This window comes from Theropithecus gelada, chromosome 6, assembly GCF_003255815.1.
Source record: "Theropithecus gelada isolate Dixy chromosome 6, Tgel_1.0, whole genome shotgun sequence".
Lineage (NCBI taxonomy): Eukaryota > Metazoa > Chordata > Mammalia > Primates > Cercopithecidae > Theropithecus > Theropithecus gelada.
The window spans coordinates 172,881,744-172,906,084 of NC_037673.1; the positions used below are offsets into that span (position 1 = coordinate 172,881,744).

At 56.4% G+C, this 24,341-nt stretch overlaps 2 protein-coding genes across 4 annotated transcripts in view; both read left to right on the plus strand.

The window, feature by feature from the left end:
- Window positions 1-10,751, plus strand: part of EIF4E1B (eukaryotic translation initiation factor 4E family member 1B) — a 16,714-nt gene extending 5,963 nt beyond the window's left edge. Inside the window, exons 2-9 of the mRNA XM_025388754.1 lie at window positions 6,168-6,290; window positions 6,845-6,946; window positions 7,218-7,408; window positions 7,782-7,877; window positions 8,524-8,587; window positions 9,274-9,387; window positions 9,521-9,660; window positions 10,008-10,751. Coding sequence (XP_025244539.1) covers window positions 6,932-6,946; window positions 7,218-7,408; window positions 7,782-7,877; window positions 8,524-8,587; window positions 9,274-9,387; window positions 9,521-9,660; window positions 10,008-10,122 — 735 coding nt within the window. The 5' untranslated portion in view covers window positions 6,168-6,290; window positions 6,845-6,931 and the 3' untranslated portion in view covers window positions 10,123-10,751. The remainder of the gene's footprint in view (window positions 1-6,167; window positions 6,291-6,844; window positions 6,947-7,217; window positions 7,409-7,781; window positions 7,878-8,523; window positions 8,588-9,273; window positions 9,388-9,520; window positions 9,661-10,007) is intronic.
- An 802-nt stretch (window positions 10,752-11,553) lies between these two features.
- Window positions 11,554-23,288, plus strand: TSPAN17 (tetraspanin 17). 3 transcript variants are annotated; one of them, XM_025388957.1, is made up of 9 exons: window positions 11,554-11,868; window positions 15,842-15,892; window positions 15,980-16,126; window positions 16,978-17,148; window positions 19,130-19,255; window positions 20,312-20,359; window positions 20,929-21,045; window positions 21,124-21,153; window positions 21,750-23,288. In XM_025388957.1, exons 1-9 carry the CDS (start codon window positions 11,782-11,784, stop codon window positions 21,762-21,764), a joined length of 792 nt encoding a protein of 263 aa, XP_025244742.1. In that variant the 5' UTR covers window positions 11,554-11,781; the 3' UTR covers window positions 21,765-23,288. The 3 variants fall into 3 exon arrangements, with proteins under 3 accessions (XP_025244742.1, XP_025244740.1, XP_025244741.1); XM_025388955.1 differs by having other exon boundaries at window positions 11,574-11,868; window positions 20,312-20,368; window positions 21,124-21,185; XM_025388956.1 differs by having other exon boundaries at window positions 11,574-11,868; window positions 21,124-21,185.
- The last annotated feature ends 1,053 nt before the right edge of the window (window positions 23,289-24,341 follow it).

Below are 24,341 nucleotides of genomic sequence, written 5' to 3' on the forward strand. Positions count from 1 at the left end.
TTTTTTTTGAGACGGAGTCTCGCTCTGTCGCCCAGGCTGGAGTGCAGCGGCCGGATCTCAGCTCACTGCAAGCTCCGCCTCCCGGGTTTACGCCATTCTCCTTTCTCAGCCTCCCGAGTAGCTGGGACTACAGGCGCCCGCCACCTTGCCCGGCTAGTTTTTTGTATTTTTTAGTAGAGACAGGGTTTCACCGTGTTAGCCAGGATGGTCTCGATCTCCTGACCTCGTGATCCGCCCGTCTCGGCCTCCCAAAGTGCTGGGATTACAGGCTTGAGCCACCGCGCCCGGCCGGGAAAGGGTTTTAGAGAAAATCCTGGTTGGGGCAGCTGGAGCAGAGAGTTCTCTTAAGCAGATCCTGGGGATCCCAGCCCCACCTGGGTTCTGCAAATATCCAGATGTGCCTTTGTAACTGTGTGTGTGGCGCCTGGCAGGTTAAACATTTAGCAACATTTCTGCTGTCCAGAGGCCTCAGAGTCCTGCAGGGCAGGCAGGACGGGGAGCTGAGAACAGGGAGGGGAATGGGGGACATTTACTGAACATCTACAATGCCAAGTACATCCACAGCGCCAAGTACTCCATCCATTATGTCATGACGTCCTCACAGCAGTCCTTCAAAGCAGGCATTTTCATTCCCATTTTACAGATAAGGAAATTGAGACCCAGAGAGGGAAAGTCACTGGCCTTTGTTCTTTTCAATCAGTTTTCCCTGAGTGCCTACCCAGTGCCAATATCATTCCAGGAACAGGAGCTGCAGAGGGGCAAGGGCCCCTCTGGAACTCAGCATTCTAGTAGGATGGGCAGACAATTCACAACTAGTAACCACAAAAGATGTTTCCACTGTGCTGCTCTTGTAAAAATCATCAGCGACACTCACTTTGCTAAATCTATTGACCAATCCTCCCTGCTCCCTCTGACTTCTGAGTACTTCCCATCAACCAGATGCTGTTGTAGGCCCTGGGGACACAGCTGTGAACAAGAGAGGCCTTGGGGGCCGGGCGCGGTGGCTCACGCCTGTAAGCCCAGCACTTTGGGAGGCCAAGATCGGTGGATTACCTACAGTCAGGAGTTCAAGACCAGACTGGCCAACATGACTCTGTCTCTACTAAAAACACAAAAATTATCCAGGTGTGGTGATGTGCACCTATAATTCCAGCTACTTTGGAGGCTGAGGGAGGAGAATCACTTGAACCCGGGAGGCGGAGGTTACAGTGGGCCGAGATCGTGCCACTGCACTCCAACCTGGGCAATAGAGCAAGACTCTGTCTCAAAAAATAAATAAATAAATAAATAAAATAAAAGGGCCTTGGGGACTTTAAGGAAGGCAAGTGATGAGTAAAATAAATCTGTAAAATATATGGTGTGTCAGGCGGTGACAAATCCTGGGGGCAGTCAGGGAGGAGAAGCAGAGGAATTGCTGCATTGGGGCTGAGGGGTTGAATAGTCACATACGATGGGCAGGTATCGCCTCCCCTTAGACAGGTTAGGAAGGGAGGGGACAGCCTCTGGAAGTCCTAAGGCAGGAGGTGGCTGGCACATCTGCAGATCTGCATGACTGAAGACCACCATGGTCACAGCAGAGGGAGGGAGAGGAGGGCTGGAGGGATGAGGGCCTTGTGGGCTCCTGCGCTGTGAGCAGAGGAGGGAGTGATCCAGATTTCATTTTAATGGCTGCTGTGTAGGGAGTAGGGAGTGGACTATTCTTGGGTAAGGGTGAAAGCTGGGGACCAGTTCAGAGGTCATCACCATCACACAGGTAGCACGACTGTCACTTGGGCTGGGATGGTGGCAATGGAGACCAAGAGAAGTGGTTGGGTCCTGGATGTTTTGAAGGGAGAACTGGTCATGGCATGTGCTAACAGGTGAGAAAGACAGAGCCCCAGGACCATTCCAACGTTTCCAGCTGAGCAGTTGGAAGGGTGGAGAAGACGGTTGGAAGAGCAAGTCTGGAGCGGGGCAGAGGAGGTACCAGGAATTCAGCTTTGGACATGGTAGCTCTGAGATGCACGTTAGATACCCAGATGGAGCTGTCGGGCAGGCAGTTGGATGTGCTCTTCTGGATTTCTGGTGGTGGCTAAGCATGTCACCATCTCAATGACATTCAATGCCCATTACTGGATAAGGGCATGAAACAGCAAGTACTGACAGAACAGAGAAGAGGTGCCAGGGCTGAGTCCTAGGGCCTTCTGATGCAAAGAGGAGGGAGAAACCATCCATTTTGTTCACAGCTGTGCTTCCCAGAGCCTAAAATGGTGTCTGGCACAAAGTAATCGGTAGGTCATCATTTTTTGAATGAATAAACGAAGTAAGTAGTGTTAAGCGCTAAGAAAGAAATAGAACAGGGTGATGAGTTCGAGGGCATGGGGGAGAGTGTTCTTCTCTAGATAGGGTAGTAGTCAGGGAAGGCCTCTTTGAGAAGGTGACATTTGAGCCAAGCCCAGAAGAACAAGGAGAAGTTCTGTAAAAAGTTGCAGAGAAAACTGGAAGTGCAAAGGCCCTGAGGCAGGAACAAATCTGGCCTTTTGGAGGCTCCATGTGCTCAGGGTATGGGAGGCTGAATCGCCCAAGAACTTTGCAAGCCCAGGATCTGGACTTTGGATCACATCCTGGGTGTCCTGGAGGTTGTTTTTTGTTTTTTTTTTTTGAGACGGAGTCTTGCTGAGATGCCCAGGCTGGAGTGCAGTGGCGCGATCTCAGCTCACTGCAAGCTCCGCCTCCCGGGTTTAGGCCATTCTCCTGTCTCAGCCTCCCGAGTAGCTGGGACTACAGGCGCCCTTCACCTCGCCCGGCTAATTTCTTTGTATTTTTAGTAGAGATGGGGTTTCACTGTGTTAGCCAGGATGGTCTCGATCTCCTGACCTCGTGATCCACCCGTCTTGGCCTCCCAAAGTGCTGGAATTACAGGCGTGAGCCACCGCGCCCGGCCTTTTTTTTTTTTTTTTTTTTAGATACAGTTTCACTCTTGTTGCCCAGGCTGGAGTGCAATGGCGCGATCTTGGCTCACCACAACCTCCACCTCCCCAATTCAAGCGATTCTTCTGCCTCAGCCTCCCAAGTAGCTGGGATTACAGGTGCCCGTCACCATGCCCAGCTAGTTTTTGTTGTTGTTGTTGTTGTTTGTTTGTTTTTTTGTATTTTTAGTAGAGACAACGTTTTACCATGTTGGCCAGGCTACTCTTGAACTCCTGACCTCAGGTGATCCACCTGCCTCAGCCTCCCAAAGTGCTGGGATTATAGGCGTGAGCCACCACACCTGGCCTTGGTTTTAAACAAAGAAGTTATGTGACCAGATTAATATTTTAAATGATCCCCCCGAGGAACCTGGAGAACTTTCTGTAGGAAAGCAGGAGTAGAAGCAAATGGAGTGTCAGGAAAGACTCATGTAGCAGCCAAAGTCATAGCCAACTTCCCTGGGGTCAGGGGAGTCGGGAGGGAGAGGAATGAGCAGATTCAAGATATTTTAGGAACAGGATGGTAGGGCTGGGATTCAAGAGCCCCTGCTGGTTCAATCCCGACATGAAGATGTGCCCCATAGACAGACTTGGGAGGGCCTCAGGGAGAGGCCAGGATGCCTGTAGAGCCAGGGGGTTGCTCTTAAGGTCTCTCCTTAGTCACCTCAATCCAAGATTCCAGCGGCTTCCCCAGGCTGGAAGCTGTGTGAGGTGGTGGAAGGGGTGCTGTGGCTGAGAGGGCCATTCCATGCCGGGCTCTGGGCCACAGTTGTAAGGTAGCTAAGACCATGCCCAGTACTGGGGGAGAGCCCTTTCTTCCTTTTTCTTCATCAGATCTAGATTCCTGGCCGGCACAGTAGCTCACACGTGTAATCCCAGCACTTTGGGAAGCAAAGGCAGGAGAATCACTTGAACCCTCCCAGGCTGATCTGAGACTAGTCTGGGCCACATATTGAGACCCCATCTCTTTTTTTTTAAATTGAAAATTAGCCAGACATGGTGGTGTGCACCTATAGTCCCAGTTCCTCGGAAGGCTGAGAAGGGAGAATGAACCGAGGAGTTTGAGGCTGCAGTGAGCTGTGATCATGCCACTACACTCCAGCTTGGGCAATGAGTGAGACCCTGTCTCAAAACAACAACAACAAAATCTAGATTCGTGATCTCTTCCCAGCCTGGTCCTCCTCCAGTGCTCCCTCTGTCCAAATTTCTTCAATGCTCCTCCCACGGAGAGGTGGCAGTATGTCCCCTCCCTTGAATCTGGGCCTGTGACTCTAGTAGAATACAGTGGGTCTGATGTGGTGCCAGGTTTCAGGCCCAGGTCTTAAGAAACTGGCAGCTTCTGCTTCCTGTCTCCTGGGAGGCTTTCTCTGGGAACCCAGCCACCACTCCGTGAGGGAGCCAAGCAGCCACATGGAGAAGCCACGCAGAGCGATCCTGGCCAGCACCCCCAGCTGAGGCTCTGGCGGACAGCTGGCATCAGCTGCCCCACGTGTGAGTGAGCAGATGACTCCAGCCCCAACCTGTAAGCCACCCTAGCTGACCTCCCTTTGGAGGAGAGCTGGGCTGTCCCACATTGCAGGCTTGTGAGCATAATAAATGATGATGATTGTTTTAAGCCACTAAGTTTAGGGTGGTTTGTTGTGCAGCAATAGATAAGTGGGACACAGTGCTTTACCCCTCCAGGGCCTACCAAATATCACTGAGTTTTGCTTCTACATACCCCTTGAATCTATCATCATCTCTCCATCTTCTCTGCCATCCCATCTGTCACCTAGACGACTACATTAGCATCCGAGTCAGTGTTTCCCCACATCTTGCAGCCACAGGGTTCTGTTTCCCACACAGCAATCCAGAGAACCTGCTGGAAAGCATATCTGATGGCCTCCCCAGCCAGTCTGCACACACTCGAAATGCTCAGTGGCTCCCCACTGTCCCTAGGATCAGGCTCACCCATTTCTTTCCCCCTTTGGCTTTGCCCACATTGGCTTGTCTTCTCGTCCTCTGGTATTCCACATTCCCTTTGCCTCAGGGCATTTGCACATACTGTTCCCACTCCCAGAGATGCTCTCCCCTACCCAGTTAATTATTTCCTATTATTTCTTGTTCATGCTTTAGGTCTCAGCTCAAATACCACCTCTCAGTGAGCTTCTTCCAACCCAGTGGTTCTTAAAACGGGGTCCCTGACCAGCAGCATCTGGGAACTTGTTAGAAATACAAACATCCTGGGCCAGGCGCATTGGCTCACGCATGTACTCACAGCACTTTGGGAGGCCAAGGTGGGCAGATTGCTTGAGTCCAAGCGTTCAAGACCAGCCTGGGCAACATGGAGAAACCCTACCTCTACAAAACAAAACAAAACCACCACCACCACCAAAAACTAGCTGGGCATGGTGGTGCATGCCTGCAGTCCCAGCTACTCAGGAGGCTGAGGTGGGCGAGTCACCTGAGCCGAGAAGTCAAGATGGCAGTGAACCGAGATGCCACCACTGCACTCCCGCCTGGGCAGCTGGAGTGAAACCTTGCCTCAAAACAATATAAATAAATAAATAAAACGGACACATCCTCAGGCCCAAGCCCAGAACTAAGGCGTCAGAAGTTCTGAGACAGGGCCCAGCAGCGTGTGATGAGTGAGCCGTGCAGGTGATTCTGATGTACACACCTGAGAACTGCTGCTCTGAAGCCCCAGCTTGGATCGTGGACTTTTTAGGTTCTCCCAGCCCTGAATCCCTTTCCTTCAGTGGGTTGTGTTTGTGATGAAACAGATTGTCTGATGGATGCGTAATCTCATAAACCTGAGCGCAGAGCCCGCTTGTTTTTTGCTCATCATCGTAGCAGCACCTAACCCTGTGCCTAGCACATATGAGGGCTTAAGGATGTGGGCTGAGCAAATACTTAGCCTCCAGATGGTCACGAGCCGGGGAGGAGCAGGGCCTTTTATACGTCTGGGATCCTAAAAGTGCCCAAGGGGAGGATGCAAAACTTTAAAGGACCTGGGGAGGCTTCAGCCTCCACAGAAAAGGGGTCATTCAGAAGGCTGAGAAAGGTGTCCAAAGCTTCCCCGCCTTCCTTCCCTATTCCAGTCCCCACCCTCCACAGCCTGGGAGAACCCTCAGCTGACTTCTGTTGAGCAGGAGCCAGGCCTTGTTCTATGGGTTCTACATCATGTAATACCCTCAACAAGCTTCTGAGTTGTGTATGATTAACATTCTCATTTTAAAGATGGGGAAACTGACTCGATGAAGTGCCAGCTTGGCTGCAGTCAGGCTAGAATCAGGACTGGAACCCAGGCTGTGTGGCTGCGGCCCTGACCCTCACCATCCATGTCAGGCAGAGAACACTCAGGTGGGGCAGGAGGTAAGGTGGGGGCTGTAGGGAGCCTCATGTGTCCCCAAAGGGACTAGGGGCCTGTGAGGCAGTAGGTCCAGGAGGACCTTTCCAAATTCTCAAGAGAAACCAAAAATGTGAATCTTAGTATAAAATCCCCCTATGTCTGAATGTTGGCAGATGATTAAACTTTTAAAAAACTCAGATGCCACTGGGTATGGTGGCTCATGCTGGTAATCCCAGCACTTTGGGAGGCTGAAATGGGAGATCACTTGAGCCCAGGAGTTTGAGAGCAGCCTGGCAACACAGTGAGATCCCTTCATCGCTAGTCAAAAAGATGTTTTATTTAAAAACAAACAAACAAACAAACAAACTCAGGTGCTTCCAGAGACCAGATGAATACCTGCTCTGATGCGAGGATGGGGATGGTGCCAGAGGCCCCACGGCCATGTCAGTGTCTCTGCTTCTGCCATCTGCAGGGCCATCCACCTCACATTCTGGGATCACCCTCCATGGGATGCAGACCTTGCTTTCCCTTTGGGCAGACCCCAAATATTGACCCTTACCTTCAGGTCTTGGCCCCTACGGTGTGGGGCTGGGTTGGCTTGGTCACAGCTGCTTCCCCAGCCCCAGGCCTGCGTGGAGAAGGCACTCACTAAATGTTTGCTGTTGAGGTAATCAGGCTGGCTTCTCTACCCCAGTGCACCACGGCCCCACCCTCTCCCCCACCCCAGCTGGGCGGGGCAGGTGCTGGTGGGTTAAAAGCTGGTAGCTGGGGGCTTTTCAGATGCTGGGTCCTCCATGGAGCCTGAGCTGGGCATGGCTACTGCAGGCCTTGTGAGTGCTCCTGCCTTCCCCTCCTGGAGCAGGGGACGGGCAGGGTGGGCACAGGGACAGGCAGGGCCAGAGCTCACTACCCATCCTGACTCTTTTTTTTTTGCTCAGGTGAGTGAAGCTAAGGGTGGAATCCAAGAGTGGAAGGAGGAGGAGAAGGAGAAGGAGGAGGAAGCAGCAGAGAGGACGCCCATGGGAGAAGAGGTTCCAAACTCTCCCAGGACTTTGCTGTCTCTGAGAGGGAAGGCCCGGATGGGGATCCCCATGGAAGTCAAGCTGGAGCTGCACCCCCTGCAGAACAGGTAGGAAGGAACCTGCGGGTGGAACACAGCCCCCTGCTTTCAGGCCAGACTCTGTGCTGGCAGCGTGGCCTTGGGCAACCGCTCCTTTCTCAGCCCTAGCTCTTCATCCGTGGGAGGCCAGAGCTGACCTAAGCCTTGGGCCCTGTTGACCCTTCCAGCCCTAACCCCTCAGAGACTGTGGGTCAAACACCCCCACTCCTCCCCTGCCCTTCAGGACAACTGATTTCATTCACCTAAGAGCGGAATTCTGTGCCCCAAATCTCATCTCTCGGTTCGCCCTTGAAGGGGAGGGTCCTCCCTGTCAGTCCAGGTGTCCCAGGAGTGGACTCAGGAGCTCTGCTTCCGCCTGGCTACCTCCCGCTTCCCCCACCAGGTGGGCTCTGTGGTTCTTCAAGAATGACCGCAGCCGGGCCTGGCAGGACAACCTGCACCTGGTCACCAAGGTGGACAGTGTGGAGGACTTCTGGGCGTGAGTGTCTGTCCCCAGTGGGGCTAGAGTTGGGGGTCTCTGAGCTCTGGGCTCCCTCTCTCCGGGTTGAGCCAGCCCTCCCTAGGGCCTTTCAGCCTTGGTGAGGGCTGGGGCTTGGTGGGTTCTGCCCAGGGGGTGTAGAGCACAGCCACCCCCCACCCCACCACCTTCTCTGGGCTCAAGGAGAGAACCTGGGGAGTGGGAGGAGCAGGGAGCTGACCCTGACTCAGCCACTCCATGACTTCGTGACCTGGGCAAGTTCCTTCCCCTCTCTGAACCTGTCTCAGCTGCAAGGGGAGGACTCGGCTGCCCCAGTGTCCAGGTGCTCACAGGAGTGGCTCTGAAAGGGCTGCACTAAGCCCTAGGGAGGGCGAGAAGGCCTCGGCTGTAGCTGGAGGGGGGTTCACGAGGGGGTCCAAAACCCTCCCCAGGGGTTGGCTCAGCCTTCACTGGGAAGGCTCCGTGGAGAAGGTGGGTCTTGAGAGTTTGGATAAACGGGGGGTGAAATCCCAGGTGGCAGGCCAGTGTAAGCAAAAGCTTGGAGGCCCTGGGGTCGGATGAGGAGTTGGGAGGGCTGAGCCCAGTTGGAACCAGGCCCTAAAAAGCCTTGACTTTTGGCATGGGGGGTGCGGGGGGCTCTGTCCAGGCTCTACAGTCACATCCAGCTGGCCAGCAAGCTCTCCTCCGGCTGTGACTATGCCCTGTTCAAGGTAAGCTCCCTTTCCCTCCTGCAAAGGGACAAGGGGTTGATCCCTCCCGGCTTCCACTGCATTAATCCCTCAGAGGAGTGGGGGTGGGGAGCTACGGGCCACCTCTCAGCACAGTTGCGGTTTCTGACTAGAGGAAATGCTTTATAGGAGCCCATACTGAGTAGGTCAGGCCCAAGCCGCACCTTGGAGGACCTTAAGAGGCGGGAAGGGGAAGAGGGAGGGAGGGAGAGAGATTGCTGGCCTGGCTCCTTAACTAGGAAAGGGCATCAGAATTGCTTGAGGACACTCACTGATGCCACACCTATCCCTGGAGGGCTGACATTTAGAGATCTCCCCAGGTGACTTCTGCCCTGGCTGGGAACCATGCAGCCAAGCCCGGGATGTCCCCCTTGCCTGCACTGGGGTCTGCCCCCTGAGGCTTCCATAATCCACCCCCATTTGAATGCTTGTCTCTAGAAACTCAGTAAAGGAGACATGCACATATACAACGCTATACAAGGTGACCAGTGCTGTCTGTCCGGGGGCTGAGTAGCTGGGGGTGGAACCTGCTTGCACAGAGGGAAGGAGGATAAAAGAATCTGGCCTACTTAGGGCCTCAGCAGAGAGCGGATAAGACTGGGATGGTAGGTGGGTCCCCACTTCCCTTTGAACACAGGGAGGCAGTTGACTTGCCATCTGCCTTGCAGGATGGCATCGAGCCCATGTGGGAGGACAGCAGGAATAAGCGGGGTGGCCGCTGGCTGGTCAGCCTGGCCAAGCAGCAGCGCCACATTGAGCTGGACCGGCTGTGGCTGGAGACGGTGAGTTGGAGGAGGAGGGTCCTCAGGGGAAGAGACGGGCTGTGTGGGTCTCATGGTGGCAGTGGTCTCAAGGATGGCAGGCCAGTCCCTATGTCCCAGCCGGTGATCTCACAACTCCCTACTTCTGGTCCAGCTGCTGTGTCTGATTGGGGAGAGCTTTGAGGAACACAGCAGGGAGGTATGTGGGGCTGTCGTCAACATCCGCACCAAGGGGGACAAGATCGCTGTGTGGACGAGGGAGGCAGAAAACCAGGCGGGCGTGCTGCACATTGGGTGAGGAGGTTCTCTGGCACGGGGTGGGGGCTGGGTCTCTTCTAGAGGGAAGGTGGGTGGAGGTGGCTTGACCTGCAAGGGAGACCTCTGGAAGTTTCCATAGCCTGTCTCCTTTCTGCCTTGCTCACCTGTATGGAAGGGTCTGGTGTCCAGATTTCTAAGTTTCTATTATGGCAGTGCAGTTCTCCTTTTGCATTAAGGGGGTCATATTTTGTTTTTCCACATGGGTAAGACACAACAGGTGTGGCTGTGGCCAAAATGAGGGTAGGAGTCTGGTGGCCTAGGTTACCTCTAGGACCCTCTGATGACTACCTGTGTCTCTTTTCCTGTGTCCCCCGCACCTGCAGGCGTGTATACAAAGAGCGCCTGGGCCTCTCCCCAAAGACCATCATTGGGTACCAGGCCCACGCAGACACAGCCACCAAGAGCAACTCCCTAGCCAAGAACAAGTTTGTGGTGTGAGGGGGGCCTTGGCACCCCTTCTCTGTAATGGGACAGCCACCACCCGAGCCTCATTACTTTGCGGGGGTGGAGTGGGGTGGGACTGGGGATCAGACAGCCCTAGTTCTTACCTGTCCTCAAGTGAACAGGAATGCAAACATTCTTTAACATGAGTTGGGGCCTGGGCCCTAGGGGCCAGGTGGGGGTAGTGGTGGCAGTCTGAGGACCTAGCTTGTCCCAGGGCCACAGGACAGCAGGAGGGTGGAGGAAACTCCCGGGGGTGGGGTGAGTCATGGGGGGGAAGGAGAGCTCTATGGTAGGTGGAGAAGCCCATGGTCCAGTGTTTACTCTGTTTCTACCCAAGAAGGGGTCGAGGTGACCTGAGAGACAGACTCTCCCATGGGTGGGGGGGCTCAAGGGCACAGACGCCCTTGGAGGGTGAACGCCATCATTTGTACAGAGGGATATGTGGGTTGCTGAGGACTGGGAGAGCCTTGCAAGGCCGCTCCCCTTCTCACTAGCTGTGGCCAGGCTGTCTGGGCCTTGCCTGCCTCAGGACCAGACTGAAGGTGGAGGTGGGGGGATGCTGGGCTAGACCTCACCAAGGTTCTGGTAGAAGTGGATAAACTTGATAATAAAAGCTTAAGCATGTTTCTGTTCCTGTTTTAAATAAATATTTCTGAACAAAGTTGGAATTATTTTTAAGAGCGCTTCAAACTGGAGTAAGATTCAGATTCCCCCAAACTTTGATCTGCCCGTGTCCTGTCTTACAGGGGCTCATGTGAGATCACTGGGTATCAAGGAGCCTGACCGGGACCCAGGCCAGTATGGAGGACAGGGGGTGCGGCTGGGGGAACTCAGCCACCAAAGGGGATTGAGCCAGGTGCTGCGGCATATGCACTTGGCAGGGTGCAGCCGGCGTGGCACCAAGGCCCAGGCCCTCGTTTGGCCTGAGTTTGAGCCAGAATAAGTAGAGCTGAATTTCCGCTGGGTGAAGGTGAGCCTGATGCGACGCCACAATGATAAAACGTCCTGCACGTGTTAAAAACTCAATCCGGACCAGCTTCCCCATTCGCCTCCCGGAGCCGCAGTTAATATACCCCTGGGATGGGCTCCAACAGCAGGCTGGGGATCGGGATGGCGCTGGTACCTAGCAGGGGAAGCAAGGTAGCCTCCGGTGCCATCAGCCGGCGTCCCAGGCGGGTCTGCAGGACGCTGGGAAACGCGGCGGCTGCGGCCTGCGCGGGGGCGGGGCCTGGCCGAAGGCGGGGCTGCGAGGAGGTCCGAATCAGGCTGCGGGGACGGAGCTCGGGGGCGAAGCCAGATCCAGAGGCTGGGCTCAGACGGGACTGCGTTGGGCTATGGGGGCGGAGCCAGGTGAGAAGGCGGGGCTCCAAAGGGACTAAGGGCCATGGGGGCGGAGCCTGATGCAGAGGCGGAGCCCTGTCCAGAGGCGGGGCTCAGACAGAGGCGGGGACAGCAGGGCTCCGGGCAAGGCGGTCTGGATGCTGAGGGCGGTCCCTGAGGGGCGGGCGGGGCCCGACCGGCGCTCTGTGTGGCCGAGGCGATGAAGCCTCAGCCGCCCGGCTAGGCCCCGGGCGGCTCTAGCCCAGGGCGGCCCGCGGGGCGCTGGGCCTGGCTCCCGGCTCCGGTTTCCGGGCCGGCGGGTGGCCGCTCACCATGCCCGGCAAGCACCAGCATTTCCAGGAACCCGAGGTCGGCTGCTGCGGGAAATACTTCCTGTTTGGCTTCAACATTGTCTTCTGGGTGAGCGCGGGGTCTGCGCCTTGCCCTGTGCTGGGGGGTGGTGGGAGAGGGAGATTCAGTCTTCTGCTGGGGGAGACCACTCCCTGCCCCAAGAGTTTGGAGCTCGGGACCATCCCCCCAGTTCTGCCACCCCCACGCCCACTTCCAGGACTACCCGAGGTAGCTACGGAGGCCCGGATTGCTGGGGGCGGGTCCCAGCTACAGCGTGGGGTGGGGTTTGGGGTAGGGAGTCTCCCTGAGTAATCCCGAGGCCCTGTGGAGAAAGGGAAGGTGTTTCCTTGAAGACCCTAGGGGCGTGCTAGGTGCAGGTTGTCCCCTCTCTCGCCCAGCCCTCCTTCCCTCCCTGGGATGTGGGATGTGGGATGTGTGCCAAGCCCCACCACTGGTTTAGCCGGTAGGGAGGAGATTCTGGCGTGAAGGGAGCCACCGGGCCCTTTACCCAGCCTCCTTTCTCTTCCAGTAGTACCTGGGTCAGGTGCCTCACCTTAGGCTCCTGCAAAGTGGGGTGGGTCACAGCCCTCTCCCCACCTCAGTCCCACACAAGGCCAGGATGGGCAGGGAGGGGCAATAGCGAGTCCTTGGTGGCTGGGAGGGGATCTCCCCGGTTGAGAGCCTGGGAGCTGGCCTTGGGGAACAGAATTCAACATTCCACAGCTGACAAGCTCAGGCTCCTGGGCGGAGCTGCCCCTACAGGGGAAGGGAGCAGCTAGTGCCCCTCCCAGGATGGTGTCTGTCCCCCTGGGCCATGCCAAGTCTTTTTTCCCATCTCTCCAAAGCTGTGGCCTCTGCAGTCTCTGCTCCTGAGGCCTTGGGTCAAGATGCCAGGCCCTCCCACTTGTGTTCAGCAAGACTCAGTGGCACTGCCCTCCACCCACATGCCACCGAGCTCACTGGTGTGGTGGGTGCCCTTGCACTGCAGCGCTAGGCTCTTGAGGGTGTGGGCAGTGTGTGGGAGCACTGGCAAGGAAGTCAGAAGGCCTGGCTGTAGCAGGCCTGGCTGGGACACCTTGGGCAAGTCACCTCTCCTCTCCAGGCCTCAGCTTTCCTGCCTGGGAGGGGATGATAAAAAATCTGCCCGTGAGGGCTGTTAGGCAGATACAATCAGTTCAATTTGTTGTGTTCTCACAACTACCTTATTATCTACATTTTACAGACGGGGAAACTGAAGGAATACACACAGAAGTTAAGTCACTTACTTAGGGTCACACAGCCAGAAAGTACAGAGCCAAGGTGACAGCCCAGTGGGCTGAGGGTGGAGGTGAGGCAGAGCTGTGAGCAGAAGTAACCTCAAATACCGAGGGGGAGCAGGTGTGAGAGACCTGGGTTTGTTGCTGAGGCGGAGCGTGGGGTGTTATGTTAAGGCGGCATGGAGAAGTGAGGGCTTCAGGTGATGGGTCTGATCTGGCTTCTGTGCTGGAGACCGCTTGTCTGGCTGATGTGTGGAGGGTAGGTGAGGGGTAGGGCCTGGAGGTTTGGAACGGGGGCAGGGCTGGGGCAAAGCTGGGATGGTGAGGTGGGAAAGGTGAGGAAGGCTGCTGGGAAAGTCAAGAGGCTGAATTGACTGGGCTGGGTCACTTGGGGCCTGGAGAGATTTCAGGTTTGGGTCAAGGTGGCCTAAGGGAGGATGCCTGTGAAACAGGCCGAGATTTTCATGTTTAATGTCAGGCAGACCCTGGTGTTGCTCTGCTTGGAACCTGCTTGTGGTTTCTTTTTTTCTTTTTTTTCTTTTTGAGACAGAGTTTCACTCTTGTTGCCCAGGCTGGAGTGCAATGGCACAATCTTGGCTCACTGCAACCTCCGTCTCCCGGGTTCAAGCGAGTCTCCTGCCTCAGCTTCCCAAGTAGCTGGTACTATAGGTGTGTGCCACCACACCTGGCTAATTTTGTATTTTTAGAAGAGATGGGGTTTCTTCATGTTGGTCAGGCTGGTCTCGAACGCCTTACCTCAGGTGATCCGCCTGCCTTGGCCTCCCAAAGTGCTGGGATTACAGGCGTGAGCCACCGCGCCTGGCCATCTGGCTCATGGTTTCTGACCGCTGCTAGAGTACTATCTAGTCTCCTCTCCACAGCCTCCAGGGCCCTGTGGGTCTGGGCTGTCTGCCCTTCAGTTTGTTCCTTGAACTAGATGTGGTCTTGTGTCAGGGCCTCTGCCTCTGCCCAACCCTCCTCCTAGAACAGGCTTTTCCCTCTTGCTCTTTTCATCATTCAAACCTCAGCTGAAATGCCCCCTCCCTCCCTCCTGCCCTCTCTAAAGCTCACCTCCAACCCCAGCATCCCCCCTCTCATCACCCTGCTCAATATTTGTTAAGGAGTCTGTTTGTATCTGAAGTTTCCCTGTCTGCTCGCTCACCGTCCGTCTCCCCTGCTGGAGTGTAAGCTCCGTGAGGGTCGAGTCCGTACTATTCACCAGTGAATTCCTAGCATGGCGGGGATCAGTGCTGGTGGGTTGTGGAGGTATTTGCTGCAGGCGGGTGGACGAAGGGGTGTGGGACCAATGTGAGGTCTGGGTGGAGATCGGGAGATGCTGGTGCCATGATGGGATGGAAGACGAGTGTGAGGAGGAAGAACGGCAGAAGGCTGAGGCTGGAGGCCGTGGGACCAGCTGCAAGTGTGGGGCAGGTGAAGGCAGAGCATCCTGGGAAGGAGCTCGGGGAGGAATGGGGTTGAGTTAACTGAAGGTGGGGTTCAGGAAGGAGACAGTGGCACTCAGTCCCCTGTCCGAAGGCCAAGGGCAGGCCAAGTGGGAGGAGGCAGGAGAAGTGATGTTTGGTTTCACATCAGCAGACCCACCAGGTAGGATGGAAGGGAAGATGTTTCCAGAGAAAGAATAGAGCAGTGTGGGGAGCCCAAGGTCAGGGAAGGGAAGGTGATAAAGGCCTTGGCCGAGTCTATGTGCTGAGGGAAAGGAGTCTGCAGAGAAAGCAGGTGGGTGGGGAGGTTGTAGGAGGTGGGGTCATGGCCCCAGGCTTGCCCGCTCTGAGACTGCATGCCCAGGGACCTGCCCAGGGTCAGGTGTGAGGGTAACCAGCCTTGACATCCAGGGCTCTTCCCAGGAGGGAATTGAGGCAGGAAGGTGGGAAAGCTGAGGATGGAGGAGGGGCACTTGGACTGCCCCGGTGGGGAGTCTGGCTGGTGTTCTGAAGGCCCAGGCAGAGCTGTGACCACGGGGCAAAGCCAATGGCATAGGCCGGATGCCTCCCAAAGTGCTGGGATTACAGGCGTGAGCCACCGTGCCCGGCCATCTGGCTCATGGTTTCTGACTGCTGCTAGAGTACTGTCTAGTCTCCTCTCCACAGCCTCTAGGGCCCTGTGGGTCCGGACTGTCTGCCCTTCAGTTTGTTCCTTGAACTAGACGTGGTCTTGTGTCAGGGCCTCTGCCTCTGCCCAACCCTCCTCCTGGATTCTGCTGGGGATCATTGAGAGTCCTCGTCATTCCAGGGCATCTGATTGTGAGCCACAGAAACTGACTCTGGCAGGCGGTTAAAGGGGTAGGATGGGGCTGGGGAGGAGTGTCGAAGGTGGGGCAGCAGTCACAGGACTCTAGGGCAGCAGGAGAGCTGGACTTGGGAGGGTGCAGAACGGAGGCTAGGAGCCTGGAACCCAAACACCAGCTTCGGTCAGGAGTAGAGGCTCAGTATGCTGGTGCCGTCACTACCCCTGCTGCCACTGCTGCTATTGCTCCTTGGCAGGAGTGTCTTGGCCACAGTCTGCTCCAGTTTGGAGTTCCAGGAAGGGGCCCCTGATGTCCATCCCAAGGCTAGGGGAGGGTTCAGTCCTCCAGGCTGTGTCCTGTGGGGAAGAAGCACTGGGATATGTTCTTGGGAAGATGGAAAGGACCGCAGATCCTGTTCACAGCCCTTGTGCCTCTTCCTCTCTCCACTGGCTTCCCAAAGGCCCTGCCCACTGGGGAAGGATGAGCCGGGAGAGTCCTGGGGCTGCTCCCAGCCCTGAGCTCTTTGCTGCTGCCCTTGCAGGTACTGGGAGCCCTGTTCCTGGCTATCGGCCTCTGGGCCTGGGGTGAGAAGGTAAGGCAGTGGGCGGGCGTGGGGCTGGTGTGGGACGAGGTGGTGGGAAGGTCAGCTCCTCACACCTGCCTCTGCTGCCCGGCACAGGGTGTTCTCTCCAACATCTCAGCGCTGACAGATCTGGGAGGCCTTGACCCCGTGTGGCTGTTTGTGGTAGTTGGCGGCGTCATGTCGGTGCTGGGCTTTGCTGGGTGCATCGGGGCCCTCCGGGAGAACACCTTCCTGCTCAAGTTTGTGAGTGCTGCCCTCGAGATCCACTGGGAACCCCAATCTCCTCCCGTCCAGTTCTTGCAATACAGTTGGAGCCTAATGATGTGTAGCTTTATTATTATGCTATAATCGTCATCGTTAGATTTATGTTATCTATATTTACTAGGATCCTTTCTGTGGTATGGTAAGTGACCGAGACCTGGTGGCCCAAGCATAAAATGTTTATTGACTCAAATAAGAAAAGTCCAGGGGTGTGCTGGCTGCCGGTGCATTTTGATCCAGGGGCTGCTACAGTGTCACTTGGCCTGCTTTCTCTCTGTTTCTCAGGTCCCCCCGCTCCCCCGTTTTGGCTCCATTCCTAGGTAGCAGGAGGCTCAGGAACAGAGCCGGCTTCCCCATGCCTTCCCAGGAACTCCTGCTGGAGGCTGAGAGCTCTCTTCCCAACTGTTTTCCCAAAGTGCTTTAATTGCATTTCCTTGGCTCTGATTGGCTGCCTCTGGACCAATCCCTGGAGGCCGAGGGAGGTAGTGCTCTGATTGGTGAGCTTTGGGCACTTGCCAGTCCTGTATCTGGGACTGGTGGGTGCGGGGATGTGGCTCCATCCGAACCTTGGAAACTAGAGGTTTGCATGGAGGATAATTTTTCAGAGAGAGCAGGGTGTGATTACCAGACAAAGGGAATTGGATGGGTAGGTAAGAACAGATGCCTTTTACCATCATATAACAATACTGAAGTAATAGAAGGTGGGGACTCTGGGCGCCTCTGGGTCTTGGTGGAGGTAGAGATGGAACCCTTCCCTGTGGCACACTCAAGCCCTGGGAGGCCGCCAGAGCCCTGCGTCTCCAACCCCCACTGTCTGTATGCCCCAACCCCAGTTCTCCGTGTTCCTCGGCCTCATCTTCTTCCTGGAGCTGGCAACAGGGATCCTGGCCTTTGTCTTCAAGGACTGGATTCGAGACCAGCTCAACCTCTTCATCAACAACAACGTCAAGGCCTACCGGGACGACATTGACCTCCAGAACCTCATTGACTTTGCTCAGGAATACGTGAGTCCAGTGTCCAGCCTGGGACACTTGTAGGAGGCACCTTCCTGGCAGACGAATGAGGAAGCAAGTTCCCTGTGATGGGACCATCTCCTTACCCACCTGGGCTAGCGGGCCCCAGGAGAGAGACCCAGGAGTGTCCTCGTCTGAGGAGAGCCAGCCCCTGGTGATCCTTATGGCTCCCCATTTGCCTAGTGCCATAGGGCCACGGCCTTGGGGAACAGAGGGCATGGGCTCCACACTGGCAGCTCCTAGGCCAGGGCCCGCGACACACAGGAGAATGGAGAAAATGAGACGTAAAAATATAGATTTCTACTTCTGCTCAACCCTGGGCCCACAGTATCAGCTGGAGCTGTTGCTGCCGCCCTTTTACTGGTACAGAGGCTCTGTTTGCCACTGTTCCCAACACTCTGTATTTTATTATATCTGTCAGCCCTTATCTCTCATTTATACTGTATTTGGCCTCTGTGCATATTAGAGTTTAGACCCCTGACGGAAGGTCTGCCCTCAAGCTTGCAAACTTAACCCTAGTGAAGAACAGCCAGAGAAGAGTTCCCGAAACCCTATCTGCCTCCCACCTGCACCATCTCGCCCACTCACCCCTTACCACAAACACACAGTCACACACTGTCACCCACAGTCACACCCACACCCAGTCACATACTCACAGGCACACTTGATCACACCTGCACCTACACATGGTCCCACAGTCACACATGAGTCACACCTGATCACACCCACGCATGGCCACAGGCCCTTGGCACCAGTCACCACCAAGAGTCAGCTCTGGACCCAGAGATGAGGCAGAGCTGGTGCCTGCTTCAAGCAGCTCTCAACCCAGGGCAGAGGCAGACATAGCCAAGCAGTTATGATGCAATTCATTCATTCAGAACATGATTGTTAAGGGCCTACCATATGCCAGACCCCAAGCCAGGCCCTGGGGATTTGGCGGGGAAAAAAGCTGGGACCTGTCCTCTCAGGGATGGCAGTTGGGAAGAGACAGATGGTGAACAAGCAGAACAAACGAATGTGTGCATGTACACACATGTGTGCAAAATTGTACATTGTGGTAAGAGTGAAAATGAAGGGTGGAGAATGGGAAGGCCTCTGCGTGGAGAGCTTGAAGCCTCCCAAAGGAGGAGAAGGAAGAGGAGGGAGAGTGTTCTCTAGCAGGAGCAGCTGGCACTGAGCAGGTGCCAGGAGGCAGGTGGAGGCTGAGCCCTGGGACCAGCACATGCAGGGCGTGTGGCAGGCCTGGCTCCTCCAGCTCTCTGGCTCGGCCCCGGAGCCTGTCTGTCTGCTGCCCAGCTCGAGCTCCCCCAGCCCTGTGTGCTGCTCTTCAGCCGCGGTGCTGCTGCTCAGTGAAGGCTGTGCGCACCCGTGTGTCCCACAAGACCGTGGTTCATGGCAGATCCCAACCTCGCCATTGCCCCTGCCTAGGGGACAGCTTAGGGTGTTCTGGGTGGGGGTGATAGGGTGCAGATGATGCCAGCTGGTATGGAGGAAATGGGGTGGGATGGCTATGGGAGTGGCAGGCTGGGGTGGGCAGGACTCCCCTCCTGTCCCTGCACTGCGGAGAAGAGGGCTTTGTAGAACCTCTGGGGCAAGCGTGGGAGGCCTGCTGCAGACATGGGGCCCAGCGGTCTCTGCCGCCATAGGGCTTGGCCCAGCGCCTGCCTCTCAGGTAGTCCGGAGGAAGCCATGGTCGTTGAACCAGTATCCTTGTCCCACTCCCTCCCTTTTCCTAGCCTCTCTTGGGCCGGGGGGAAAGCTCAGGATCCCCTCCCTTGCACCCCTCTGCTTCCCCAACCTGGAACCTGGAGGTTGGGCCCAGGCCTGTGGGGATGGGGAGGTGGCCACCCACCTGGCTGTCCCAGCCCCGTCCCTGACAGCCCTGTTTTCCTGCAGCCTAGGCTTGTCCCCAAACAGGCTGAGGCTCCCGGGGTGGGCCTGGCTCACCTGGGGCTCTCCCCTTCCCCCACAGTGGTCTTGCTGCGGAGCCCGAGGCCCCAATGACTGGAACCTCAATATCTACTTCAACTGCACTGACTTGAACCCCAGCCGGGAGCGCTGCGGGGTGCCCTTCTCCTGCTGCGTCAGGGACCCTGCGGTGAGTGGGGCTGGGGGAGGAGAGGTGCGGGGCTTTCCAGTGCACAGACTCGGGGGAAGCCCCCCACGGGGCCCGCTCTGCTCTGCCCTGCTCTGGAGGCACGGATGCTGGGGGAGGCTGTTTTACATGGGTGGCACTGAAGCCTGTTGGGGCACGGCCGCTTTCCCTGTTCAGCAAGACCTGTCTTTTCTATTGTAATGAGATGGAAACCGCAGGACGCTGGGGCACAGGGATGGGGACTGGCCTGGAGGGCCTCCCTGCACCCTGTACATCCACAGAAACACAGCCGCAGCCATTGTCTGCCCCTGGCCAGCTTGAAGGTTGGCCAGGCTGTCACTCTCAGTTACAGTTGTATGTGGCAGGGGTCGCCTGGGCCATTGCCAGCCACCACCCCACTGGGCCACCATTGCAGGGTAGGAGTGAGTGGGGACCTCTGTCCCTTATGACTTTCCTCAGGGCAGAAACCTCTCCTGGTGATGTTTCTTCAGTCACAATTCATCTGGGATGCCAAGGGCCAGGTTTCTCCCCATTCTTATCTCCCTATAAGATAAGGCAGGATTCCTGAACGGAGGCAGGTCTAGGTTGGTGATTGCAGCCATGCATTCCAGCGTCTGGGAAAGAGGCACATGGGGCCGGGTGCAGTGGCTCATGGGAGGATCATTTGAGTCCAAGAGTTCGAGACCAGCTGGGGCGACACAGTGAGACCTCAGGTCTACAAAAAAAAAAATTAGACAGGCATGGTGGCACAATCCTGTGGTCCTAGCTACTTGGGAGGCTGAGGTGGGAGGATCACTTGAGCCCAGGAGGTTGAAGCTGCAGTGAGCTATGGTCATGCCACTGCACTCCAGCATGGGCAATGGAGTGAGACCCTGTCTCAAAAAAAAATAAAAGAGGCACATGGGCCTCAGAGAGCCTCACTTAAGACTGGCAGACACAGCAGACTCCACGGGCCTATCTGCTTCCTCTGAGAAGGAAAAGCCACTGCAATAACCAGGTACCATGGACCCCATGGGATGTGTTCCTCACCAAGTCACTAACTGGCCTGTCTCCCCTCAGGAGGATGTCCTCAATACCCAGTGTGGCTATGATGTCCGGCTCAAACTGGTGAGAGGGGTAGGAACTGCGCTGGGGCAGGTGGGGGTACTGGGATGGGAATGCGACTGTCTATAACCTCTTCTGGAAGGGGTGAGGCGTTCTTTGGGGAGAGGGTGCTGGGTCCCAGGAACCAGCCAGGCACCCAGGCAGCAGAGCGGGAGCAGATCCCTGGGCCTGGGAAGATGTGGGTTTACTCAGTCCTGCTCTGTGGAGCACCCTTGGGGTGCCCGGCTTTGCCCTAGAGACCAGAGATTTGGTGCTCATGAGACAGTCGGCTCTGGAGGAGTGGAGAGAGAATGACGGTAAGCCCTTAGAGAAAGCAGTATGAACAGCCATGTGACGGTCTCAGTTGAAAGCCTGGAAGAAAATAAGGGAGGTAATAGGAGAGGAGCTGGGCAGGCAGGAGGGGGCGTGCGTCCGTGCTGAGACCCCATGAGAAGAGCCAGCTTTGTGGAGGCCCTGTGGGGAGAGGTGCTGCAGGTTTAGGCCCTGGGGTGGGTGTGAGCTTGGCAGGCTGGGGAGGGAGGGAGCCGGCCTGAAGGGCAGGCAGGCTGAGCCTGGTGCCTGCGTGTCCCCAGGAACTGGAGCAGCAGGGCTTCATCCACACCAAAGGCTGCGTGGGCCAGTTTGAGAAGTGGCTGCAGGACAACCTGATTGTGGTGGCGGGAGTCTTCGTGGGCATCGCCCTCCTCCAGGTACGCTTGTGGCCCCACGTGCCCCTCCCCTTGCCGGGGCTGCCCTTGCTCTCCCCTCACCTGTCCTCTGTCTTACAGATCTTTGGCATCTGCCTGGCCCAGAACCTCGTGAGTGACATCAAGGCAGTGAAAGCCAACTGGTGAGGCCGCCACAGGCCATGGCCACATGCCCGGTCTACCCAGGCCTCTGGGGGGCCCCCCAGGACCCTCCTCCTCCTATACTCGTGATGGGCAAGGCTGCAGGAGGCGTTCCTGCTGGGACTGAGCCCTGAGGGGTTTGCCTGAGCTGCTGTGCTGTCCACCCACGGAGAAAGCTGGCGTGCCTCTGCCTGGGCCGCTTGTCCTGTGTGCGTGTGTATACACACATGCAGGCACACATGTGCACAGGGAGCCACCGTCTCGGCTCCATTTGGGGTGGTGGGCTCTCCAGGGGACTAGGAAGGGTGCAGCTCAGAGGGTGCAGGCCAAGCGGGGTGGGAGGCGCTGTGTGGAGGGCCCCCCCCCGTTCCCCACCCCCGATGCTGGGATGCACCTTTCTGTGCACAGCTGTATGGGGCGCGTTGCCCCAGCCACCGCCTCACGCAGCTTCAGAGCACTCTTTTCTATGAGCTGTAACTTTGAGCCTGCCAGGAACCCACCTCAGCCTCAGTGTCCCAGACTCTGAAATGGGTCCCAGAATTTTCTTTCTCTTGCTTGCCTCTCAGGAGCAAATGGAATGATGACTTTGAAAACCACTGGCTTACACCCACCGTTTCCGAGGTCCTGTCCACGGCGGGGCCTCAGCAGAACTCTGTGATTGGGGCCCCTGGCCTGGCCCCACCCAGCTGACATGCTTGCTTTGGCCTGGGTGGTTTATACCCTGAGCCAACCTTTAAAAATTGGTAGATTTCACATAAGCGTCCAGACCCACAGCTTCTCTTGAAGAATGACCACCTGACTACGCCGGCTCTTCAGTGGCAGCACTACCTGGGACACTGCCTCCCCAGTCACCGAGGGCCCAGCTGGCCCGTGCTACTCACCTAAGTGCCGCCTGACGCTTGTACACTAGGAGCTGGCCTCTCCTGCCGCTGCAGGTTATTCCCTGCACCTCGAGGCCGCTGCGGGCCAACCTGGAGTGCAGCACAGGGACCTGAAGGGTGGGGAGGCTGGACCCCACTCTGAAGAGGGTGCAGCCTGGGAAGGGCGGCTTTGCTGGGGACTGCGGTGGGAGTAGAGTGCCCAGGAGAGGGTCTGAGGGGTGGGTTGGGGTCAGGACAATTTTGCAAAAGAAGTAGCTGGAAGCCATGGGACTGGGGGGAGCCTGTTTGGGGGCTCTGGATGGTTGATTCCTAGGAATCAAGTTCAGCATCTTCGCCGTGGCTGCAGAGCTGCCTGATGGGCACTAGAGGGCGCGCCAGCCCCACACTCCCTGGGTCTGGCTTCCTCCTGCAACCTCACTGTGGTAGAGCCTGTGCCTGCCTACTAGCGCCCCGGGCTTCCGAGAATTTGGGAATTTCTCAAGAGCCAACTGGCTCAGGCTTGGGAAGGCTGACTGCTGCCCTCAGCTCCACCTCATCAGCTATGTGAATGGGTATGTGTGGAGTGATCCTGCCGCCCCCTGCCTGGGCTCATCCAGAGATCTCAAAGTCAGACGCCCCTGGGTCCACGTAGGTGGTGTAAACGGATGAAACAGGCCCTTGAGTTGGGAGCCTGCTTCACTGTGACTTTACGTCTGTTGCTGGAGACAAAGACATCGTGATGAGAGAAAGTTCTCACAAGCTAGTCGGTAACAGCCACTTACCTTGAGACCGATAGAGTGTGGTGGGGATGGGGGCAGAGCACGGGTCCCCATCTGACAGTGGCCGCTGCCATATTCAGATGTAGCTAATTGCTCTGGTGTGGGAATACAGGCCTAATGCCAGAAATCTGGAGAAGCCAGAGATACAGATTTGTATGCGAGATGTCCTGATTTTTTAAGTTGTTGGCAGAAACGAATTCAGAAATCAAATCTGCAGGCCAAACAAGGTGCAGGGCCCAGTTTTGGCCCCATGCCCCTGTAGGTCCCTCCGGGACAGTCACCCCTGGGGCCCTGGCTGCTCTGCTATTCAGGGATGCTGGGCACTGCCGCTGGGTAGCCAGGGTGTGGGGCATGCGCCCAGCAATGTGGCTCCTTGGCCCCACTGGACAGTGTCCTGGGCCCCTGGCAGGCGCTGGCTGGGAGTGGTTTATACATATACAATAAATGCAGCTCGCAGCATTGTGCATGTGTCTTGCATTTTCACTTTCATCTTATCCCTCAAGTCACATAACACCCTGTGTGGTGGAATTTCTTTTCCTGTTGAGGAGATGGACTCGGGAGGGAGGTTGCCTGGAGCGCACAGCTGGGAGGAGGGACACCAGTCTGACCCCTCTTGCTGGAGTTTTGCACCACACCTGTCCTGTGTATCTGATGCATTTGGGTAAAACCTCTGTACTCAAAATAATAAGGGTGGTTCATTCATCCCCCAAGTGTGAGTTGAACATCAACTGAGGGGTGGAGATACAGAGAAGGGCGAGGTCCTGCCTGTGTGCTGTGTTCTTGTGGGGGAGACACAGAAAGCAAGCTGGCCAGCATTTTTGTTAGTAATACATGCTATGAAGAAAGCAGGAGTGACTGCAGAGGGGCCTGGGAGAAGGGGAGCGGAGGGGCACCATCTCTGGGCTTCTCTGGGGGAATGATGTTCTAGGTTTTAGTACCAGCTTCTGTAGAGGCCCTGAAACCAGAGTGGGCTCCATGTGAGGGAGCCTGGGGTGGCTGGAGATGTGGGAGTGGGGAGGGGCAAAGGGCATGAGCACAGGGAAGTAGTGTAACCAAGATCTGTTTGGAAACAGAATTGAAGAGATGGGATGGGAGTGATGAGTAGGAGCGGTTGAGGCCCTGGCTAGGGACCCAGAGTAATCCAAAACTCAGTTCTGCTACTGGATATCCATTCTTCCATCCATCCACCCACATTCACCATCCATCCATCCATCCACTCACCCACCCACCCATCCATCCACGCATTCACTCATCCATCTGTCCACATGTTCACTCATCCATCCATCCATCATCCACTCACCCACCCACCACCCACCTACCCATTCATCCACATGTCCATCCATCCATCCATCCATCCACTTGCCCACCCACCCACCTACCCATTCATCCACACATTCACTCACCCATCCACCCACCTACCCATTCATCTACACATTCACTCATCTATCCATCATCTACTCACCTACCCACCCACCTACCCATTCATCCACACATTCACTCATCCATCCATCCATCCACC